Source organism: Antennarius striatus, chromosome 14, assembly GCF_040054535.1.
Source record: "Antennarius striatus isolate MH-2024 chromosome 14, ASM4005453v1, whole genome shotgun sequence".
NCBI lineage: Eukaryota > Metazoa > Chordata > Actinopteri > Lophiiformes > Antennariidae > Antennarius > Antennarius striatus.
In genome coordinates, this window is record NC_090789.1 from 9033943 (window position 1) to 9057939 (window position 23997).

General features: G+C 39.5%; 3 protein-coding genes across 7 annotated transcripts; all 3 read left to right on the forward strand.

Moving 5' to 3' along the window:
* The first annotated feature begins 624 nt into the window (after window positions 1-624).
* Window positions 625-6061, forward strand: gjb9b (gap junction protein beta 9b). Of its 2 annotated transcripts, none has more exons than XM_068333323.1 (3): window positions 625-751; window positions 3379-3901; window positions 4270-6061. In XM_068333323.1, exons 2-3 carry the CDS (start codon window positions 3479-3481, stop codon window positions 4678-4680), a joined length of 834 nt encoding a protein of 277 aa, XP_068189424.1. In that variant the 5' UTR covers window positions 625-751; window positions 3379-3478; the 3' UTR covers window positions 4681-6061. The 2 variants fall into 2 exon arrangements, with proteins under 2 accessions (XP_068189424.1, XP_068189425.1); XM_068333324.1 differs by having other exon boundaries at window positions 3379-3868.
* An 803-nt stretch (window positions 6062-6864) lies between these two features.
* Window positions 6865-11858, forward strand: pef1 (penta-EF-hand domain containing 1). Its single transcript, XM_068333325.1, has 5 exons — window positions 6865-6935; window positions 7784-8030; window positions 9821-9976; window positions 10468-10611; window positions 10737-11858. The coding sequence occupies exons 1-5, from the start codon at window positions 6918-6920 to the stop codon at window positions 10964-10966; spliced, it is 795 nt and encodes a 264-aa protein (XP_068189426.1). The 5' UTR covers window positions 6865-6917; the 3' UTR covers window positions 10967-11858.
* A 6482-nt stretch (window positions 11859-18340) lies between these two features.
* smim12 (small integral membrane protein 12) lies at window positions 18341-20773 on the forward strand. Of its 4 annotated transcripts, none has more exons than XM_068333104.1 (2): window positions 18341-19042; window positions 19714-20773. In XM_068333104.1, the coding sequence occupies exon 2, from the start codon at window positions 19742-19744 to the stop codon at window positions 20012-20014; it is 273 nt and encodes a 90-aa protein (XP_068189205.1). In that variant the 5' UTR covers window positions 18341-19042; window positions 19714-19741; the 3' UTR covers window positions 20015-20773. The 4 variants fall into 4 exon arrangements, with proteins under 4 accessions (XP_068189205.1, XP_068189203.1, XP_068189204.1 ...); XM_068333102.1 differs by having other exon boundaries at window positions 19721-20773; XM_068333103.1 differs by having other exon boundaries at window positions 18341-19026.
* Window positions 20774-23997: the final 3224 nt, after the last annotated feature.

Genomic DNA, 23997 nt, shown 5'->3' on the forward strand with positions numbered 1-23997 from the left:
CCAGCTACCCGTGATCCGCTGCGGTGGATAAAGCGGAGGAAAATGAATGAATGAATGTTGTGTTTGAATATTTATCTTAATGAATGTGCACAATTATCACAGTTGCATAGATGCCCAGTTGATCCTCAGATGCAGGGTTCCAAAGGTTAAGATTCTCACAATGGCTCACAGCTTGGATTTTAATGTAATGATTCCATCAGGTTCATATTGTATCCAGTGCAACGCAGATTGTCTCATCCATTTGTTTCTTACCCTTTTTCTTCTATCTATTATTGTCACATGATTTCCCATTCCCAAAGCCGACCGACAGTTAAACTGCTTCTCATTCTTTTTGCTAATGTCATCTCTGTCACTTCGTTGTCTTCCCTGAAAATAGCTTGAGGCAAGTTTGCTCATGTTAAACAGGTCCAGATTGAAACTGGCACCAATTGAGATTATGTGTGTGTGTGTGTGTGTGTGTGTGTGTGTGTGTGTGTGTGTGTGTGTGTGTGTGTGTGTGTGTGTGTGTGTGTGTGTGTGTGTGTGTGTGTGTGTGTGTGTGTGTGTGTGTGTGTGTGTGTGTGTGTGTGTGTGTGTGAGTGACACTCCACCCATCCTTCCATTGCTTAACATTTCTGTCAGGTCCACGCCTCAAAGCCAACCCTCCTAGGATATCCCGGCCAGACCAGGTAAAATAAAATTACGTTAGGCCGTTCAGGAGGCACTTGAAAGTCAGGAGGCACCTATCTTAGACAGCATCTCTATGCCTAAGGTAAGGTGTTTTGTCTGCATTCAAAAGAAGTATTAGACGAATGAAACAAGATGTAATGTAGATTCATTTTCAGCTTTAAAGGGAGAGGTTAAAAAACTACAGGGTCCAGAATAGTTTCATTTGACTCGTTTTCTGTGATACAGCATGGGAAAATCGTGACACATGGGATCTGAGGGAGAGCTCAGTCCTGCTGCGAACAAAAGAATGAGATTTGTAATAGACAGATCACTGGAACCGGTATGAAAAAAAATTTACATGCATTGCTTTGGCTTTGTTTCCCTACCTGATATTCCTTTAAATACCGAAATATAGATAGATTGAAGGTGAAAAGGTGAGATGTGCAAATGATAAAAAAGGAATGAAAAATAATGAAATGAGAACCAGAAAGAGGACAGAGGAGGAAAAGGGGACACAAAAGAGCATTCGAACCCCACCTTGTTGGCCTGGCATATTGACTCACAGAAGTAGTGTAGACTACTTCTGTGATAGAAAAGTATTTGATCTCGCTCAACCTGTAGTACAAGTCATATCACCCTATTTATCACTCTGTGGATGAGGTGGTTATATACATGAATGACTGGGTAAATCTACAGATGTATACACTGAGAGTCAGGAGAATTTACGCATGTCTCAGTGGGTGGTTTACAATTCTAACATTAATATATAATGTATGATGGATTTCTGAGGATGTCTGCCGATTGATTTCCCCAATGCACACAGTGTGAGGAGCTTGTACTGTAGCTTTATTTGTTTTCCACAGGTCACAAATATTGACATAACAAGCAACGAATGACATGAGATTCTTCAGTTAGTTACAATCCTTAGAAAACATGGTACAGCTTGTCTGTCATGACAAAAAGAAAGAACACATAGCAAAGAAGAGAGATAGATGTGGCCAGCTGATGTCGGAAGGGACAGTGCAATTCACAGCAAACAGGATAACAAATTGTGCTTCATCTTTGCCATCTCTCTGACACGAGATGTACTACTGTCCTTGAGGGGTTTTTTTTTCCTTTTTCTTTTTTACTTGCTGGGCTGAATATCACTTCAAAGTCTGTTTGCATGGGCATTTTGTTAATCAACTCAGGAGACTCTTGTGCCTAAACTTGGTTGAATTTATTTTTTAAACATTACATACCTGAACATTCAAAACAAAAATATCTTGTGCTTTTTTTTTCAAATGAAAATGAGAAACAATTTTGTCCCAGGTGTACAGGCGTCGATGCAGTCGGCGGAGATAAAGCGTAGGTACGATCAGCAGTAATTTAATCTGTCTGGTTTTCAGTAGTTGTTATAATTCCAAAGACATTTACTGAGTCGAGGCTTTTTATGCGGTGGAACTTAATAGTCAAGAATGTTCAATTAGAGGAGGAAAAAATAGCAACATGATTGCTCAATACAGTATGTCAACAGCATTGCTGAACAGTGAAGGGAAGTGTGAATTCAACAACTGGATTAGATGAGACAGAACTGAACTGGAACAATCAACAGCAAGGCTGTTATCCCACATGTTCCCTGTCAAGCTGTGAGTGTCCACCAGGATGAGATGTAGATGTATGAAAGAGACATTTTTCGATTGCTGGAAAAAAAATCCCTCATGAATCTTAACACTTAGACCCTGTATATATTTATAGTAACACAAAAAGAAAAGTAGTGAATTATTAATATAGCTGATAAATATATAGTTTGATTATGTTTGCGATGGGAGTGATTCAGAAGTCACTCCCGTCACTCCAATCTCCCTATCAATACAAATTCTTTCTTTAAAGCACTCTCCCTCTTATGGACATGCATACACACACACACTTTAGCACAGCATTTTAGCCCTCAGAGAGAGATAGAGTAATAAGTAGTAAGAAGACTCAAAGGCACTCGACAGAATCCGAAAGTACACCCACACAAAGGTGATCCAAAACAGCTCCATTCCCTACGTTTGCCCATAGGCATGGTAATATTTCATATGAAAGTCCCTTTCACTCTCAAAGCACGAGATTCCCATGGAATGATTGCAATTTACAAAAAAAAATCTTTGAAGGACACAGAGTGTAATCATGATCATTTGAGATCAAGAGGTGATTGTGGCTGATCAGACAACATTGTTCAAATAGCAGACAAACTGACAAAGACAGTTGGTTAGTCTTTACAGCAAACGGAGCCTCATTGAGTCAATACTGAAACTTTAGTTTTGTGTATTTGGGAGACTTTGTTAAACGATGTTCCATTATCTATGATCTTTATAGTTTATTTTTATCTCAGGTTGTGAAATGTCTTAGAAAGATGTTTTGATTTTACGTTAAAAAAAACAGTAGTTGAATAAATTGAAGAAAAACTAATGTAACTAAAATATTTTCAGATAAATTGGATAAAATTCACCAGCAGGTGACTAATTTTATACAATAAATTGTAGTCATATACCAAAGGAATATTCATCAGTCAGTGAAGACAATTATAAGACATCTATAGATCTGTGGGATCTTAACCCTGGTGACATAGCAATGTGGTCACTGTTTCGTCAACTTGGAGTTCAATGCAAAGATTTATGGAAGCATTTTGTCAATATAGTTTGAAAAATGTTGACTTGCTGATGTTTTTTTTAACCTCAAATTGTTGTTCTTTCATCTCTGAAGGGGACACATCTAAGGAACTATTTTTACCTGGGATCTTGAGGAGTTCACTCACTTCCATCAGTCTCCTCCATCCCCTTTTTTGACCTCTGACACAGCAGTCATGAATTGGTCTGCATTGGAGGCCCTCCTCAGTGGGGTCAACAAGTATTCCACTGTATTTGGACGCATTTGGCTCTCCATGGTCTTCATTTTCCGGGTGATGGTGTTCGTAGTGGCAGCCCAGCGCGTGTGGGGAGATGACAGCAGGGACTTTGTTTGTAACACAGCCCAGCCAGGATGCAACAATGTGTGCTACGACCACGTTTTCCCCATTTCCCACATCCGTCTTTGGGCACTGCAGCTTATCTTCATCACATGTCCTTCACTGATGGTGGTGGGGCATGTTAAATATCGTGAGAAGAAGGACTTGCAATACGCGACTTCGCATAAGGGCTCCCATCTGTATGCCCACCCTGGGAAGAAACGTGGGGGACTGTGGTGGACCTACCTGGTAAGCCTGAAGGTTATGAAAGTTGATCTTGAGGTAAATTACATATAAAAGTGTAGTTTAATTATGTCTGGCTATAGTTTGTAATCATAATAAAGGAAATTGTGAGTGGCTGTGCACAAAAGGCATAGAAGACATTTGGTACTGGATTGTAAGAAAAAGTCCTAAAAGCTTCTTTGCACAGCTTGGTCCAATCAGACACCATCACTTTCCCTTCAAACTAGAGTGACTCTAATTCAAAATATTTTATTTTTAAATAGATCCTGTATTGAGTTGTTAACTTCTGGAAAAGTATATTGGCTGAAAAATTACCAGTATACTTCTCTTATATAAGGGTGTTGGTAGCTTAAGACAAACCTGTAAATTTATTTCACATTTTAATGCTCTGTTGTGTTTTCACACAGTTGAGTCTGCTCTTTAAGGCAGGCTTTGATGGTGGCTTCCTTTACATCTTATACCATGTGTATGATGGTTACGACATGCCCCGCCTGACAAAATGCTCCCTGCCTCCATGTCCCAATGTGGTGGACTGCTACATATCCCGCCCCACTGAGAAGAAGATCTTCACATTTTTCATGGTGGTCTCCTCTGCTGTCTGCATCTTAATGTGTTTCTGTGAAATGATTTACCTTATCATCAAACGCATCAAAAAATTCATGAGGAAGAAGACTGAGGCAGAAATGAAACTGTTTGCCGAAAGTCATGAAATGAGACTGCTGGCGGCACCCAGGTCATCGGTCAGAGTAGACCCTACAGCCTCAAACCAAGACATCACTGAAATCATACCTGAGGAGAGGCCATCAAGAAAACAATAATGAACATCATGGCAACAGTCATGTGGGAGTGCCAAAGGGACCAATACAAGCCTAAGAATTAATCAGACCCCAAGGATTACTGACGCACAAAACACAACAGAAGACAACTTTTTGTAAATATTGTCATAAATAAAGACTATGTACAGGAGAGCACAACTCTTCTGTACAAATTCAGTCATCCAATTATTTTACACAACATGATAATGGCTAGACAGCAGATTTTTTAAAATGGTTCGTCCTGTAAGTGTATATACTTATCTGTATCTATATTTGTGTATAAATACTGTATGTATGTATTTAACTGGTATGTTTAAGATATTGTCTCAGGTATTTTATAAATGGCACTAAATATATAAAATATTGAAAGTCTGTGGTTTGGATTCCACCTGGGACATTTCTGTGAGTTTTCCTGTTTTCCTCATATCTGCGTGGGTTCTCTCCAGGTTCTCTGGTTTCCTCTCATCTAAATTGTCTGTAGGTGTGAATGTGAGCATGAATATTTGTATGACTATGTGTGGCCCTGCAATGAACATCAGAGTTTACCCTGCCTATTTGTAATAGGGTCCAGTATAACCCACATCCTGTATTTAGGACAGTTTGTGATGTAAATGTTATTTGGAGTCAATGTCTACTCAGAATATAATAAATGCCATGAATGGCTAAAACACACTTGTAAACATGTGGCTGTTATGCTGTGCAAATTAAAATGAAGCACTTAGGGTTTTTTTCCCAGATATTTATTGTTAAAGAGCAACTTTGACTTCTGTGGACATTTCTATAGTATCAGTTAGCCCATTTCAGTTTGTTGCTGTCTTCTTTGTTGTTGTTTTTTTAAGGATTAAATCAGTTACCATGAAATACACAAAACAACTGATAGTTGTAGTTTAGGCTTTGCATCTGTTTGCGAGGTTTAAAAATGTGTAATAATACAAAAGTAGTAGAATGTCATGATGCTGGGTTTTGCACTTGATTACTTGTTATTTTATTTTGTAGCAGATATTTCTTGTCATGTCTCATGCTTTCCATTCATTTTCTTATTTCTTGTTTTTTGTATTGTCCACTTGCTTTCGCTGTTTTAGTCTGTGTTCACATCTCAGGTCATTCTCTCTCCCTGTGCTCATTTATTAAATATATGCTTGTTTATTAGTGCATCTTTCTGTTCTCTTCCCCTTGCAGTTTTCCCTCTGATTTTCTCCACTGACTCTGTGATTGTTCCTAACTGTGGGTGACTCTCTCCTCCTACCTGCACAACCAGTTTCTCTTTGTCTCATCTGTATGTTTATCCTTTTAAGTTGTGAGTTTGTGATACTCACAAACTCACAACTATTTTTTTTTTTGTATTAGTTTTCCATTTCCTGTACACCAGTATTGTTTTCATTCTCTGCCACATTCTTTTTTGTATTTTAATTCATTAAAAAAAAACTGCACTACTCTCCTGTGTCACTGTATGTATTTAGGTACTAACTTCTGTATTGCTGGAATATGGTAAGTCCATTGATTGATAAACACCTTCAACATTCATGAACTTGTACGAAAGATGAGACACCATCAAATATCAGGGTCAGCCTCAGACAAGTGAGCATCACACATCAGGAACGTATTCTCAGTTTTAAATTCAGTTACATTTTAAAATTCGTTTCTAAAAGACATGGTGTCTCTTTGAAGAAAGTATTGTAATGTCTGTGTGCCATAGATTTTTGTATTTTAATTTATTTATTCATATTTATTTCAGTTGAATGGAGACAGGGAAAATTGCAGATAAGAGCCATTATTGTGCAGGCAACAATGCATGCACAATAATGTTTTGTTTTGCATGCGATTTCATTTATGCATTTATCGTGATATTAACGAAAGTATTTTGTTTTTGAAGGACATTAATAAACATTGAACCAGTCCGACCCTCAGCTTGTAGAAAATTTGGTGGTTTTTTTTGAACCTACGTGTATTTGACTTTGACACCCCTGATCTAAAGCCTATGTTTTTATGTAGGTTTTTTTTTTTCCACAACTCGCACGTAATTCAGAAAGTATTTGATTATTTTATGGGAGTGCCTGTGTGTGATTCACGTTAGGGTTTTTTTTTCTGACGTCATGGTTTTCCGACTCTGTTATCCAATCAGAGGTAAGGAAAGTTGGTGCGTTTTGACAGACCCGGAAACGCACCAATAGATTCCCTGAGCGGAGGGCGTTGGTTCCGCCTTTGTGACTGCTTGTTGAAGGAAATCAAGTCTGTCAGACATGAGTTTTCACGGTCAGGTATCTAAAAAAAAACAATGTTTTAATGTCTCCATTGCTAATTGGAACAACTTTTGTTACTGTTAAATAGTTGTGTCGCTTTTGTACTGTGATATAACGCAACGTGTTACTGGTTTATGTCATGGAAACAGAAGTAACGTTAGCCACTTATGTGTTTGCTAAGGACAGCAGGCTGTTAAAATTCGACGCGAACAACCAGTAGCGTGTGTGTTGTTAGCGCTACTGTATATAGATGTAAACATGCAGACTTGCTTCAGTACAATTTACATCTATATTCGACAGCAATGAACGATTTGTTCTCTGTGCCCCGTTTTGAATGTAACCGGACGGTATTGAACACATCTCGTTTATTCAGTGAAAGTGTGCAACAGTTTGTAGGTTAATTAAGATAATCATTACCTTAAATAGCTTATAATTGTAATTATGTGACAAATTGGCAATATTTTTGTGTGTGAATAAATTAACAAATGAAATGTTTGGTAAGTTTGCCTAAATCGCACAAGACAGTATACACCACTCATTTTACAGTGTATCCATTTCCTGGTGGTGACAATTGATCCATTCAAAGCACAAGTGACTGAAAGTTGTGCTTATCCTCATCACAGCCGGTTCATTTGTTTATTAGATATCTCAAAAAACTGTAAAGGGATTTGGTTTGATCTTCAGAATGTTACATGACACTGCCAGAATGCAGCTGAGATCTAACACACGAAACACATTTCTTACGATGTACTTGTTGTACTTTGAATTCCATCTTACAAGAAGCTAAAAGAGTCTTCTTTTAAGATGAAACCCCTCTATTTTCTGTGTTTATCATACATTCTCAATTAACTCATCCATCCCTGTAGGGCTTTCCGAGAGGTGGCCACCCATCACCAGGTACTCAATATGGGGGAGGCAGTGGTGGACCCTATGGACATCCCACAGGTCCATACGCTGGCGGAACCCATCCATCAGGAGGTGCTTACGGTACTTATGGTACAGCAGGTCATGGAGGGCAGTATAGCTATGGACCAGGAGGTGCCCCCAGTGGGCCTTATGGAGCTTACGGGGGACAGCCCTATGGAGGACATTATGGACACTCTGCTCCTCGAGGTAAACATACTGAGATTGCGGCTGGATAATCTCCAGCCCTGTCATTGTTTCTTGGAGTTTAACAGGACGTTTTTCTGAACACAAGGACATTTCAGATGGACTTTAATTGTCCTCCTTCATTGTTTGTCTTTTTCTTACTGTCTGGTGGAATGATGGATAGAGAATGACTTGATGTTCCCAGACTGTCATGTAGAGACAGGGTTCATTTTGTGCCCCTCAGCAGGATTTCACAGCTGGAGTGATGACTCTAGTAATACTGAGTGAGGGCTAAACTGAGTGAGAGACAGATGGGTGTGTGTGTGTGTGTGTGTGTGTGTGTTTGCTTGCTTGCCACTGTTTCCTGTAGCAGCTAAGCCTTAGTCACAACCTGATAGCCCATGTTGCTATGACTACCCACAGGGACCGAATCCATCAGAACCCATGGACCCAAGTGTCACCTGTCCTTCTCTTCCCATTCATTTTTCTGACAATCAGCTCTCCCTACGCTCATCCTCGTCTCACCATATTTTCGCATTGTTTGATAATGGCCTCGTGCTCTAGCACCATCTTGCCCTTGTCGAGATGACTGTTCTTCAACACTTGACCCTTCTGCGACCGATTTTCAGCAACTTATCTTATGACAAAGTGACTATACATACATGCAATATAAAAATATGATGATGAAATATTCTTTAGCAGAATAACAGCTGTTTTTGCAGCTGTAGAGAGTATTTTTTTTATTTTTTGCATTTTGTCGTCAAATTAACAAATCCTCAACATTTTAATTAAAAACAATAGGATAGTGGTGTTTTTAGGTGTTATCGACAGCCACAACTGTGTTTGTGTATATGATGCCATATAGTAACAGATTTTCTTTCACGTGTTCTTCTGCAGTACAATGCCAGCTATGTCTACCAATTATTAAACTCAGTCACATTTGGAAAATAAAGAGCAACAGCTGTAGGAAGTGTAGTAGGCAAGTTTTTTATATTTAATGTGTTTTGTAAGCCACCACCTTTGTCTCTATCAATACTATGTAAATTACAATAGTATTTTTTTGGAATGACTATAAGATTTTGGTGAATCTGGTGTGGCTTGTATTGAGGGAAATGATTAGGAATGAAATGGGGTTGCATGAAGGCATGTTGTGCCCTGAGCGATTGAAAGCTGTGGGATTTAGACTAAGGGTGAGGACACATCTCAATGAGCATGCTGCTTCATCATCCCCCCAATGTTTCTATGATAGAGGGCCAGAAGGATCATAAAGAATTATTAATCGTAGCATGCATATATTTGATGGTGGTAAGAAACTGGAGCACAAAGTGGCACCCACTGCGTGGAGGGACCAGGACTACTTTGAGGTTGCAGAAATCACCGCTGAGAAGCAGTTCAGTTGTTTTAGAGGAGGAAGAGAAGAAGAAGGGAGAGTTAGGAGAATCTGAGATGAGTGGGGGAGACTCCCTTTTATGGGTCTGTACAGGTTGAACGAGCCAAAGGTGGTGGTTGGTGAAGAATGGTGGTGTAGTCTTTAGAGCTTTAGTTATAATAACTTTATTAAACAAAATGTAAATAACTGAGTCAAGCACAGAGATATTACTTTTTATGATCAAATTTGTGGTTGTCAGTTGGCACAGTTTCAACTGACACAGCAAAGGAGTGCTTTTCTATTTCTCAGCAAATAAATTAGTATTTTGTGATAGAAACAAGAGCTTGCTAAGAAAATAATCGTCAAATGCTGGGCATTTTGAAAGGCAATGTCTCTTTCTCCACATTCACCATCCAATTCCTAGTCTGATAGTCCCTCTGTGCAGGTAACGTCCCTCCTGGTGTTAACCCAGAGGCATACCAGTGGTTCCAGACTGTCGACTCAGACAGGAGCGGCTTTATCAACCTCAAGGAGTTGAAGCAGGCCCTTATGAACTCCAACTGGTCTTCTTTTAATGATGAGACCTGCCTCATGATGATCAGTAAGTCACAATGCAAAGTTTTTGTTGGTGAGTTGGTTAGAAATACTGTCACATGTAAATAACACAAGTTTTAACCATGAAGCGGCCGTGGAAAAGAGAAGAAAGTTATCAAGGAAAAAGTAGTAAATAAATAGTTTGTGAAAGTAGCCGGGCCGAGACGTAATCTGGATTTATTTCAGAGTTAGCTCATAAATCTTCTGTTTCTTGAAAGAGACATCAAGGCAGCAGCAGGAGGCTGTCTAAAAAATGACTATCGCATTTCTCAATCCATTTGTAACCGCCAGCCAGTGACTTGTGTTTTTCATTACCAAGATACAGTATAACAATAACAATTTTGTGACTTTTGTATACTATGCCCTGGTAACACATGATTAACTTTCTGAAAACATGCAGAGAAAACATATACACCTCACATTTATTCAATGGTTTGAAAGAACTACCAATGAAAAGAGTCATTATTTTGTTGTAACGTGTTTATTATTTCCTATTAGACATGTTTGACAAGACGCGAACTGGTCGGATCGATCTGTTTGGCTTCTCAGCACTGTGGGACTTCATGCAGCGATGGAGAGCTCTCTTTCAGCAGTTTGACAGGGACCATTCAGGCTCTATCAGTAGTGCGGAGCTGCAGCAAGGTATTTCTGATTTACCATTTTCATGTTTTCATGATATTTTTCATGACACTGAAATAATGTCAGAAATTCTTAGGATATATCTATAAATCACATGTTAAACGATTTCTTTTTTGCCCACCTCATAGCCCTTGCCCAGATGGGCTACAACCTGAGTCCCCAGTTTTCAGAGGCACTGGTGAGACGCTTCGCCATGCCAGGTAGACGACCCAGCATCCAGCTGGACCGTTTCATCCAAGTTTGCATTCAGCTTCAGTCCATGACTCAGGTCTTCAGGGAGAGAGACACATCTATGAGGGGCAATATCCGCCTCAGCTACGAGGATTTTCTGTCTGGGGCCATCACCAGGCTCATGTGAGCCTCATTCCATTGCTCTGAACATCCATATAATGATTCCACAATCAGGTCATATGTTAGCTCAATGTTTATAAGTGACGCAACCATTTGAAATATAAACAGTTTACAAGCCACTATCCACTCTTCCATGATATGTAAGTAACACCTGGATGAAGTTCAGTGGATAATATAAATACAGCTAAAGCTTTCAATGGTGCGTAGATGAGTAGGAAAGTGGTTACGGCTTCATAGCAGTCTGCATTAATGAAAGACCATTGGCAGCTCATAATGCCTTGTTGACCAGCGCCAGTGCCAAATTTTATCCAAATGTTTAACTGAGATACAAGTTAGAAACAGAGGACAGTAGACTACCAGCTTTTGCATGTATGATATTGATTCTGCTAAACCAGTCCTGTCCTCTGTGCCATAAATTTAATTTTCTTTTAAATCTATGCATATATGGAAATTTCAGAATTTCTTCATTGTATCTCCATGCAAAGTTTGCACTGTTTTACATTGCAGTATGTGAAACTTAACCAAAAAGAAAACCTCCTTAACACTCTGTTACAAATTGATTCTAAACGTTTATAACGAGTGACTATATTATAATTTTGGTAACTTGTGCTGATGTAAACCAATGCCAGGCATGAATAAAATCAGTCATGCCTGACACGTATCAGTTTTTTCATTTGTATTTGTATTCTTACCTAAATCATACCTTATTCAGTCACATGAGAAATGACATCTACAGTTGTTAAGTTTGTGTGTATAAAACAGTGTGTAAAAGCGTCACTGTTAAGTAGTAAAAATTCCACTTAAGTGCACGACTAATTTGTTAGCTTACTTTGAGGCTCTGATGTTTTTATATATAAAAAGATTTTAAAAAATAGAAACTGTCATTATTGAGAAAAATAATTTTGGAATTAGTGTTTGCTGTCTGGGGCGGCACGGTGGCGCAGTGGGTAGCGCTGTCACCATGCAGCAAGGCGGTTCCCAGTTTGAGTCTCCCCCCCCCACCTCCAAAAATATGCAGGTGGATTGAACTTTCCAAATTGACTGGAGATATGAGTGTGTGCATGCATGTTTATTTGTGTGTCCATGTGGCTCTGCAGTGCACTGGCGTCACGCCCGGAGTGTTACCTGCCTCACGTCCCTAGTTGGCTGGGATAGGCTCCAGCACCCACGACCCACTACGGTGGAAGAAGCGGATTTGAAGATGAATGAATGTCTTTAATTTTCTTTGACAGCAGTCATGGCTGGCCCAAATCCAAACTCTACCAGTGACCTTTCACCTTAAAATGTCCCAAATCCCCCTAAAACATTTTACCTTTGAGGGGCAGCAGGGAAGATCTTCCACCTTTGTCATATCATCCTCCTCTTCCTCACTATCCGTTCCTCTGCTTTTTCACAGTCTGATTCAAGATTCTGTCGGCCTCTCATCTATTTTACAAATCAGAAACAATCCATTTTTTTTAGCTTAAACTTAGTTCTATTAGATCCTTAGGCATACATTGTGTCATCTCGCATTACCTCTTTTTTGCTGAACCCTGACAATGAAGGTTTCAGAAAATTGTTTTTAATCTCTTAAGTCCTAATTGCCATCCCTATTCCATGAGGATATTTCCCACTATTGATCATGCCTGGAATTTGTAAATAACTTGGGCAAACAGAGCAGGCGTATGGTACCTCAGTTAGCGAGTTTAATGCTAAACTGTGTCAGCCTCATTTTTTGATTGAGACTGATAAGTTGTTTTGGCCTACACAGGTCTGCATCTTATTTAGGAACAAACAGGAAGTGAGGGAGTAATCCTGGCGCCACAAAGGTTGATGGTAAAGCAGACCTGGCTCTAGAAATGTTTTCCTATAAGGGATTAGCAAATATGTCTTCATCTAACAGCAGTGATCAAATGCCAGCTCTGACGACGTAAAGATGGAGAGTATGGAGGGAGTAACTGATGTCAAGGCTCATTTTGAAGCGTGGAGCATAATCACCCACACAGAATCCTCTTAATCATGACAATTTAAGTAATTGTGACATAATGATGAGAAAAAAATTTGGTTATAGGCCTTTTTGTTTTACTTTATGCTTCTACAGGATTGACTGATGATTCCTAGCTGGCCATTGCTTCCTGACAGGCTGCATTTCAAGTGCTATAGATCAACCTTGTGCCTTGATTTGGAATAGTTTTATGGGAAACCTTTGGGCCTGGGAGCTAAAATATCAGTGTCATCAATAATGTAGAGATTTGCGAAGAACAATTACAGATTCACTACCTAGAAATCACAGCAGCACTGAAGAATATTTTCTTCAACCTGAGGCCGATGCTAATTTATCGTTTTCCTGCTGGATTTTATTCAATTTCTCTGAATCCCTTTAAGGAAGTTGAAAAAAACTGGAGTAAAGCTTCCAAAAGTCTAGTAGCTTATATCTATGCAGTATGCCTGGTCTCAGACAATGTGTCTGTCCTTTGATGCCAAAAATGAGCTTTAAAAAAATAAAGCCATCCTTGCATTCAAGGCTTTTGTCATCCTAAAGAGCAGCTCATGCCTTGTCAGCGAAGCACACAACATTGGTGACAGTTCTGTCAGTGTCTCATGAGTATTTATGAGAGGAGGACGTTTAATGCAAGAAAGTCATTGTTGTCTGAACATAGAAAAAAAGAAAATATTTTATGGCTTCCAGTTACTTGAGGCCACAGAGAGGAAGAAACATCTATTTAGCAGATGTTATCTAAGAACTCATCTACTTGTGTAAAACCACAAGATGATTTTTAGGTTGTCCATAAATTATTTAATAGAATACTTAAAAAGCCATAGTTAAATAAAATCTTATTTAAATTTTTGGAACATTGTTTTCAGTTGTGAAATGACACAAAGTCAATTATAGATTTTGAAACACTGTTAGATGACTGAAAACTAGAGTGTGGGTGACCAAATCTGAACCTTGTTACAGTGATTATGTATTTCATAAATGCTCTTACAATGATTGTAGGCATTTAAATGCTCTTACAATGATTGTAGGCATTTATTGTCTCTAAAAGTAACTATTGTCACTTTTTATATTTGCAGTAATAGTCATGATTCATTTATTTCCTTAAAGACATTTATGTTTGTCACCAGTACCTTGTGGGAAAAGATAACAAAACATGTAAAACCCTCTGAATTAAAGTGAATGTAAGTCTCAGGTGCAAAAAAAAGAGAAAGAAAGAAAAGAAGGAAGGAGGTGAATAGTTTGATGTGGAAGGTTTAAATTAATATATGTTCTCTGCTGATTTATTTCTCATTCATTAAATATCATTGATTTGGGACATGGGGAAATAATTTGTAGTAATATCGATCAATGTCTTACATGGATTGGGATGATTTTTGAGTTAAGTGAGGAAGATGACAGGTGGGGAAGTGAGTGAGGTGGTGAGATGGATGCCATGATGGCAATTGGTCATAAAAGAAATAAATGAAGGCACTAGCTCAGGTGGAGAGAGAAAAGAGAGTAAAAGTAGATCTACTGTAGTTAACAAAAAGACATGAAAGGAGAAGTTGGGGGAGTGAAGCATGTGATTGGGGGATGAAAGCTTCCATTAAACATACAAGACTGAAGTGCAGATGATGAAGAAAATTATAGTGTTACAAAGGTCAGAGTATCCACAGTTGTCAGAATGGGGCAGCAGACAATCAGCGAGTGCAAGGGGATTATTTCTGGATTACCTCTCACAGCTAATATGAAAGCAGTGGAGGAGCACTTGAGGATGCAGAAAAGGTCAGTTAAAAAAGAACAAAGAAAGTGGAAAAATAAAAACATTTCATGAGAGTTTGCAGTGAATTTCCTCTCAGAAGACTTTTACTTTTCCTAAAATACATAATAGAGTTATGGAGTTCACTTCAAAGTCAGAGATTTTTTAAATGTCGAGAGTATAGCCATGTGGCTAAGGTGCGCAAAAAGAACAGGAGATAAATATGAGGGAACACGAAGGGATTGACTTTTTTTGTATTGGAGCTGTGAAGACTTGAGAAAGGAAGTTGAGGTGCAACAAATTAGAGCACAGGAAAAAGTCTCTTACGATGAGGCGGTTAAGATAGACAAATTGGGAAAACAGCCTAAGGAGCTTGACCACAAGAAACTGCAAATGGCTTTGAAATCGCAGGATAATAGAGGGGAGATATGAGGAGAGAAGAGGAGGCTGGTCACCTTCATACAAAGAGTGATAGGCCTGAAACTGAAGGAATTCAGATACTGTGGCAGAAACAGAACATCTTTCCGGAATGACTGGTTTGAAATCAGACGAGGCAAGAAACAGTCTCATTGCCTGTCTGCTGATGTGGCTGACATACTCTTGAAAGAGGAATTTCTTACTCAGCATGAAATAAAGCAAGTTATAGATAGATGATCCAGAGATTGTATGTCTTCAGGAATCACAGCAGAAATTTAGTTTTGATTATACAGTATATGGATATGTAGCAATCAGGTGAACTAAGAAAGATGGTGGAAGTGGGACCTTAGTGTGTCATTTATTAACAAGGGATTTTGGGAATTTCAAAAAGAATGTGGTGGTGTAACAAATTATGAACTGTGAAGTATGATAACACTGGAAGAGGATTGAATTTGATAAACTATCCTTCTAATCCTCTTCATACAATAGAGAAATTATTGTGTTGTGTGGGAAAATCATTTTAGAGAGAGCAAGGTAATCCTATAGTGATCTGTGAGAATTAAAAGAAAGACATTTTGATGATTGAAAACTACAAAGAATTTGTAACACAGTATATGAGAATATTAAAAAAAAAAACCTTATGCAGTATAAAGAAGAACGCTAAGACAGCCAAAAGTTCACACTGGAGAATGTTTTGTGACCCAGTAGGGAATACAGCCCAGATAGGGAATGAACAAAATGGAAAGGACAGAAGGAAGTGGAATAGTCCTGTACCAGTGTATGTCATTTGTTTATCTCCAATAAATAATAAAAGGTTTGTTTAATGGGTCACACTCGGGATGAGGTGAACTGAGGAGCCAGAAACAACAGATCTGAACATACAACCATGAAGAAAAGATTAAAATACTGTATTGAAGATGAGCATATTTCGTTCACTGTTGGAAAGTTAAAAATAGCACCAGTCAAAGCTAGCACAAGAGCAGCAGGAAAGAATGAAGTATGCTATGTGATGATGGAACACTTAAGTGCAGAAGAACAGAGTAATTAATATACTGCAATGATACAATACTAGTGCGGATGCCTCCAGGGCGCCTCTCTAGGGAGGTGTTTCTAGTACGTCCAGCTGGGAGGAGACCTCGGGGCAGACCCAGGACCAGGTGGAGGGATTATATCTCAACACTGGTCTGGGAACGCCTTGGGATCCCCCAGTCAGAGCTGGTGGATGGGACCGGGAAAGGGAAGTTTGGGGCTACCTGTTGAAGCTGCTACCCCCGCGACCCGATTCCGGATAAGCGGTGGAAGATGGATGGATGGATATAATACTAGCGGGAACCCATGCAAATTCAACGATAAAACAATAATACCAGACATTGTTTTCTTTGTTTCTTCGCCGTCACAAGAAAACAAACCAGTGTGTCTGACAGAGCTGTAACGGCTCCGTGTGTGTGGGAAAGACGAATGCAAAGATGAAGGCCGCTTGGGCATCACGGTCTGGCAATCCGGGTAGACGCCGGCTTTGTGAGTTCGGTCCGTGGTTGAATAAAGCATCGGGGTTCCCCACACGACAACATGAGGTCTGTCACAATCGAGGAATATAAACCGCTATGTTTGACGAAGCCAAAACGGCTCCATAAGTGAGAGACATGGACAAATGTGATGACAGGAGCTTACTCGGCTCGCGGCCCGAACTTCCGGGTAGACGCCGGAAGCCTGACAGCGTGAGGTTTCCAAGTGAGCTTATTCAGATATATAGGTGGGGATGATAGAGAAGTGTAGGAGGAGGGACAAAACCTGTGATGTAGACGGAGGAAATCGTTCAGGAAGCAGGAAGCAGAGAGTGATGTAAGCAAAGCAATAAACTGTGGAGTAATTACCTTCACACTGGAAAGTGACAGAGTGAATAGTTGTTTGTGTGTGTGTTTGTGTGTGTCTGCATGTGTGTGTGTGTGTGCGTGTGCGCACGCGTGTGTGTGTACAGTTAAGCAAATCAGGTTACAATTTAAAGATAAATCTGTTTTAGCTAAAGATTCAGGACAATGTGAAGAGGTTGAAGTGACTAAAAGACATAAAAAATATGTCAGTGACTACAAATCTCTTAAAAGCATATGATATGGTATGGGTTCCATTAAATGAAAACTTTAACTGAACAAAGGACTGAAAATAGAATAGAATAAGAATGAGGTTATAATTGGGTCATCACAACTAATGTGATAACATCAATAATAATCTTTCTTGTGATAAATTGCATATTTGTTAATGTTTAAGTAACGTTGATAAGGTCATCATTTGCAGATAGATGATGGTGCCCTTTGGATGAGAGGGAAAAATTTGTCTCATACGTTTACAACAGGAAATTCAAATGAGATGTCAGAGTGGAGATTGAGTTTAGAGAAAAATTCTACAGCAATAGTCTTCACAAGTTAGAGAATCAGAATAAATGCTCATAAGAAGTTGAACATTATTTAAAGTAAACCAAATCATTTAGATTCATAGAAGTTCATTTTGACTCCAGATTAAAATGGAGGGGTCATATATTTAAAAAAAAAAAAAAAGTAAAATGTGCTGAGATGCCTTGTAGAGTTGGATGGGGGTGCTGACATTGCATTATTGAAATACATGTATAACTAATTAGATAAAAGTTTGATTACAGCGCCAAAAAAAAGTATACAGAACTAGATTTGATCCGGATCAAATTGCTAAGAGTGTGATTTAGAGAAACAGTCATGTGCACATACAGGAGATTATGAGAAAAAAGTCAAATACATACAAAGCAGAGAAGGAACACAGATATTTGACACCTGATTTGTATCATTGCATGTGATAGACAGACAGACAGACAGACAGACAGACAGACAGACAGACAGACAGACAGACAGACAGACAGACAGACAGACAGACAGACAGACAGACAGACAGACAGACAGACAGACAGACAGACAGACAGAGTGAATAGTGTGTGTGTGTGTGTGTGTGTGTGTGTGTGTGTGTGTGTGTGTGTGTGTGTGTGTGTGTGTGTGTGTGTGTGTGTGTGTGTGTGTATCGCCACAGTACATCCCTGCCTTCACCCCCCTGTCTATCCCCTCTTGGCTGACCTTGATATACTGCAGCTTCAGCCCCCCCCCCCCCCCCCCCCACCACCACCACCTTCTGAGAGAATGGTTGTGCCCCCTGATGGCACGAGGCACAAAGGAGGTCCTCAGTTTCTCTGTGGAGGAGCTCGGTGACAGCAGTCTGCTGCTGAAGGAGCTCCTCTGCTGGGCGAAGGTGGTGTGCAGGGGGGCTGGTCTTCCTCTCTAGAACAGTCTCAACAGAGTCCAGGTCCTGGCCGATCACAGAACCAGCCCTCCGGATGAGCCTGTCCAGGCACTTGATGTCCCGTTTCCTGGCACCTCCACCCCAACACACATGGGCGTAGGACATTACACTGGACACTATGGACTGGTAGAATAGTCTAAGCAGTTCAGAGCTGATGTAGAAGGAGGCCAGCGTCCTCAGGTAGTACATCCTACTCTGATCCTTCTTGTACACACAGTCCATGTTGGTAAACCAGTACAGTTTGCTGTCCAGTTATAGCCCCAGGTACTTAAAACTCCCCACAACGTTCACCTCCTTGCCCCCCGATGACCACTGGCTGAAGCACCTACCTCAGAATTGTAGTGGCCGTTATAGGACTAGACAGTAGAACATGATTACCAATGGATAGAGTGTGGCAGAAGTGATGAAATATAGTAAATTGATGGGGTCATAATCCGGGAAATACCTACATGCGATATGTAAATCCAGCAGATGGCAGTATTGTGACGCAATGGCTCTAAACTGCTTCAGAGAAGAAGAAATAAGAGCTGCGTATCAGCCAATCAGGTCCAACCAGGAAGCCGACACACGGAGATTCCGTCAATTCGCCGCAACAGCAACGTGCTAAGTAACAGTAAAGGTGAGAGAAGACTAATGTAAGAAAACTATGTTATATCCAGTTATTAGACATTTAAATAAAGCGTTTCGGAACATCAGAGTAACTCATTAAATCAAGTAGCAGGTTGCAAGCAGTTGCGTCAAGTCAGAGTTTTCATTTGACTTTATATAAGGTTAGTTAGATTGGTTATGTACTTGAAACAATAAGGAATATTCATCATTAAGCAATATGTCGTTGTTCTTTGTCGAGTTGGTTTGCGCCCTACTTTCCACCATTAGGTTAGATTGACTAGCGATTATTTCCGTTACATCTTTGACAAAGTAATAAGATTTTGAGAAATACCCGTTGTGAATGGAGTACAACAGACAGCAGAACGCATCATTATGTTCCGCTAGTTCGCATGTAGATATCAGTGTTAGCTGTGTTATTAGCAGTGCTAATTCGACCAAGGTTGGTATAACAAGGCTAAGACATTGACGTTGTTTGTGGATCTTGTTACATTCTTAGAAGGTATTGAAGGACAAACAGGCCATTCATCTGTCATATAACTTACGCCGTGAATACGGTTGAGGAAATTCCATTCACTGTTGATAGTGCCAAACTTAAATGAAATGTTAATACCTTACACTTTGTGTTTCTTCAATTAGTATTTTCCCTGCTAGCTTCAGAGTGAATCCACTCACAATACTATTATGTTCCCTTGTGGAGTACCCAGGTGCCCGTGTGGTACGCTGTCATGTGGCCTGTGATTTGGACAGCAATGCGGACATATGCTCCTTATGTCACCTTCCCAGTCGCATTTGTGGTTGGAGCTGTGGGCTACCACCTGGAGTGGTTTGTGAGGGGGACCCCAACTCTTCGAGAAGAGCAAAGCATCCTGGAACTCAGGGAAGAAAGGAAGCTGCAGGAACAAGTGGGTATGGACAGCACCCAGGTCCTCAGCCTGAAAGAGAAACTGGAGTTTACACCCAAAGCAGCTCTGAACAGGAACCGACCTGAGAAGACCTAACCTCAGCTGTTTTGAGAAACTTGCATTTGATTTTGACCAGTAGGAGGGAACCATGGAATTTGGGAGCAGAGGGTGAACCTGAGCCAAAAACACATAGTCAGCCATACACAGTCTCTCGTGGCCACCCAAAACATTCATGTTATCTGTGGAAATACCATCTAGAGAAGCTAAAGCGTAATTATACAAACATACTTGATCCATTATGGACTCAAATACAGTTTGTCTGCTGTACGTGATTCTTTGACCTGTCTCTTGATGTTGCACATGACAAAGCTATGTTTGGAACAGTAACATAATGATTACAACACATAATTATAGAACCAGCAGGTGTTCAAACGGCAGGGTGGTACCAGGACTGAGTGGAACATGGATCGTTTTCCGTTGCATTCACATGCAATTATGAGTTCTAGGACACAAATGTTGCCTTTGCTAATAAATTAGATAAATATTATGTCTTGTGTTGTAATTATCTTCATGTTACAGAAACTCAAATGTTCTTTTTTATACTTTTTTCTATGTTAAAGGACTTTTGAGTTTAAACATAAAAGAAGGAATGGTACCAGGTCTTTGTTCTTTTTAGCATATGATTTTGTAATACAAAATAATCTATTCATATGTGAGATCCCAGGAAGTTGAAGCTGCTTTCCCCTGTTTTCTCTTTTTCAACATCTAAATAATAACTTTTAGAAATACTGGATTGTTTGCAGAGTATAAGTTTAAATTATGTGTGTTACTGAAATATGATGAATAAAGACATTGTGGCAATTACTTTGCAATTTGTGTTATCAAATTTTTTTGTCTTAGTGAACCTTTGTTACTTTGGTTTAGTTAAAGTAAATTGAAACAATCACAGCCAAGAACAGAAAAGCATCAAAATCAAAGGAAGTAATGGCTTTGTTCAATCATCTTGAAGAGAAAAATTGTTTTCAACGGTAAAGTAGACAATGAATGAAAAGTCACTGTTTGTAAACTGACCTTTGGTCTGTTCTGATGGGGTGAAAGCCCATCAGACATTTTGAAAAGTCTTCAATTTTCCGTCCTTTGAATCTAAGTCATGAATTTACTTTTTTTTCTTTTGATTGCACAATTACCCATGCAGGAAGTCAGTTTCATGTACAAATGGACCCTTTCCCTGTTGATATTGCTTTATCCAAAAAGATGTAGATCATTTAGAAATGTTATCAGTCATTACATTTTAGTTTCGCAAGAATTGCCTTCATGAATACATTTCCTTTATGCTAAAATTTAGCATAAAGGAAATGTATTCTCAAGAGTTGCACTCTTAAAACAGATGCTAAATTATACTCTTACGAGAAATGGAAACAATACATGAATTGTAATTATTGTGTGATGACACTAGGATATTATGATTTGAATATCCTAACACTTAAATTTTATATTTGCATGAGGAGTATTGTGTATTTTTTATAAACATGGGCAGAAAATGTAACAATTACAATTGAAAAGTAGAATGGAAATCACCAAAATGACTTAATCTAATTTAATTCCACAGTCGTTTTAATAAAACTACCTGCATTTAAAACCCCGGTTCAAAGGTCAATGATGAATACAGGTATACATTTGTGGTTATTGGTCAAAGATGTTTTGGGACAGGATGTCCGCTTCAATCACCACAGACCTCCATGTAGAACAACAGTGGGAATTGTGTCGTTCTACATGGTGGTCCTTAATGATTGAAGCGGGTATCAATAGAGTATTGTAAGGCTACCATTAACTTGATCAGTTTCTATGAAGCTCATCTCTACCTTAAACTCCATCTCTAATGCAACAAATCTAAAGGCAATGCAAACAATGATTTAAGATATTGCCAACTGCTATTTATTTATTATTATTTATTTCATTTTTGGAATAACATGTTCCAGGTATGTTGCTCAACAGGAGCTCTTCAGTGATGTTGTCTTTACCTGACATGAAATTTGGCATCCTTCTGCGTACAACAGAGGGGAAACGTTCCACATATTAAAACAATGAAACCTTAATTAACATTACTAGAGCATATGGCAATCAGGACACAATGCCTTGATAACAAATCTTGCTGCCTAAATATGGATAAGTTATGAGCATCATAGGCAGTTGAAAATTAACAACTGTGCGATAACACACGTTCAGGAAGAGGGAAGCTTGTAATTATTTTGTTGACTCTTACTCCAGTCCTGCAGCCTTTCCGTGTGTTTAATAAAGAAACAGAAATGTCCATCCATTTCTAATGCTCCTTGAGCTTTCTTAATAGAGAACTACCTTTACAGCATGCCAGGATAAGTTCCACAACACTACCTGCCAGCTACTTATATGTGGAAAGCTCTTAATACCCAGATTTTCTTTGGCACCGGAGCAATGAAGGCTGGGATATCTGCAGTCGTCAGCTTAGACTTTCCTCTTCAGTTCACTATCACTGAAATGACCCATGTTGCTCCGATGACTTCACATGTGCATGTTTTGAATGGCAGTTACTTTAAGATGGTAGAATTTTCCATGTGGAAGTGAATACATTGCTGTTAAATTATGCCGTGAGTTCAAAAGAGTTAAAAAGGAGTGTGTTTAGGTGTGTCAAAGGTGTGTGTGTAACCTCTCAGGAACAACTGGGAGGACATGTTGAGTGCTTAACAATGGCTCAGCTCCTCTAAGCTGGACAGCACTGTGGGAACTAAGGGCAGAGGCTCCAGGGAAAAGAGAAGGGGTGTCTGGACGTACTCCATTGTTCTCCATGGAAAGTGAGGTTAATAGGTGTAAGTTATACTGGTTGTTTTTTTTAAAGGACATCCAATTCAACATCCTGAGCGGACAGGCAGGAGACACTGCTCCCTGAGCAGCAGGAACAATGGAGCTGCCCGTCTGCTCACAGGGCATTACATCCTCTGTTGGGAAAAGGCAAATGTGTACAGAGAATACAGGAACACAGTGCTGTGATTCAAACACAGCCAAGACGTATAAACATCTGTAAACATCTGAAGGGTCTCACATTTTTGGGGGGAAGATAAGAGTAAGAACATTTGTATAAGAGGATGAATGACATGGCTGGTTCAGCTAACCAGGCTGGCAGCAGCTGTGACTCAACACCCAAATGTCCCGTACACTTGGGGTACAGGTGATGACTTTCATACGTGTTTCCATCCCATAAAACATCTTTGTGTAACACACTGAACCTGTCCTATAACACAAGTTTGTCAAATAAGCCCCACTTATTGATATTAGTCTGATTCATTTTCAGTTCCAGGGTTCAGCAGGGTTTAAACTCTGGTACTGCAAAACCAACCTGATTCAGTGTAAGCTATATCAGTCTAAGTCTTCTCTGTCTCCTCTGCTGCTTCCATCTTGTTCATACCAGCCTCCATCTACTGCAGGTAATAGACTCATTCAACCCCACTTCAAAGTCCAAACTATTTAAGAGAGACCATCAAAGAATCACGAACAAGCTTATTCAAATGCCACCTCACCTCATGCAGAAACACACACACACACACACACACACACACACACACACACACACACACACAAATACTTACGCATTCCCTCTCTGAAATGTAAGTAGTACCAGCCATCCTAATTGACTCCAGACAGCACTTTGTCCATTTCTGTCATTCTTCTTTGGTCTCTGATGGGGTGACCATGACATTATCTGAAAAAACACAGTGGAGCCGGGATAAAACAATGGAACAATACCCACTGAGTCCCCATTGTCAGGGTGAACAATCCGAAATGACCAATCCCTGGGGAACAACAATACTGGAACAGGAAACAGATACAGACCCAGTTCCTGCCCCCAGTTTAAATTTAGGAATTGCTCACAGGATTTCAGTGTTGTTCTTAGACATTGAATTGTTATGGATCCAGATAGCTGTGTCCCAGTGTTGTGTTTCAAATGGTTTAAAGTAGCAATACCATACTCTATATTCTATGCCTTTATATATACAGATGCAGCATAAAGATATCTCTAATAAACATGACTTCAATGGAGCTCAGTT

Coding starts and splice junctions, on each gene's coding strand:
- gjb9b (XM_068333323.1), top strand. CDS start 3,479: ATGAATTGGTCTGCATTGGAGGCCCTCCTCAGTGGGGTCAACAAGTAT. Junction 3,902..4,269: donor TTATGAAAGTTGATCTTGAG/GTAAATTACATA, acceptor GTTTTCACACAG/TTGAGTCTGCTCTTTAAGGC.
- pef1 (XM_068333325.1), top strand. Junction 9,977..10,467: donor GACCTGCCTCATGATGATCA/GTAAGTCACAAT, acceptor ATTTCCTATTAG/ACATGTTTGACAAGACGCGA. Junction 10,612..10,736: donor TAGTGCGGAGCTGCAGCAAG/GTATTTCTGATT, acceptor CCCACCTCATAG/CCCTTGCCCAGATGGGCTAC.
- smim12 (XM_068333104.1), top strand. CDS start 19,742: ATGTGGCCTGTGATTTGGACAGCAATGCGGACATATGCTCCTTATGTC.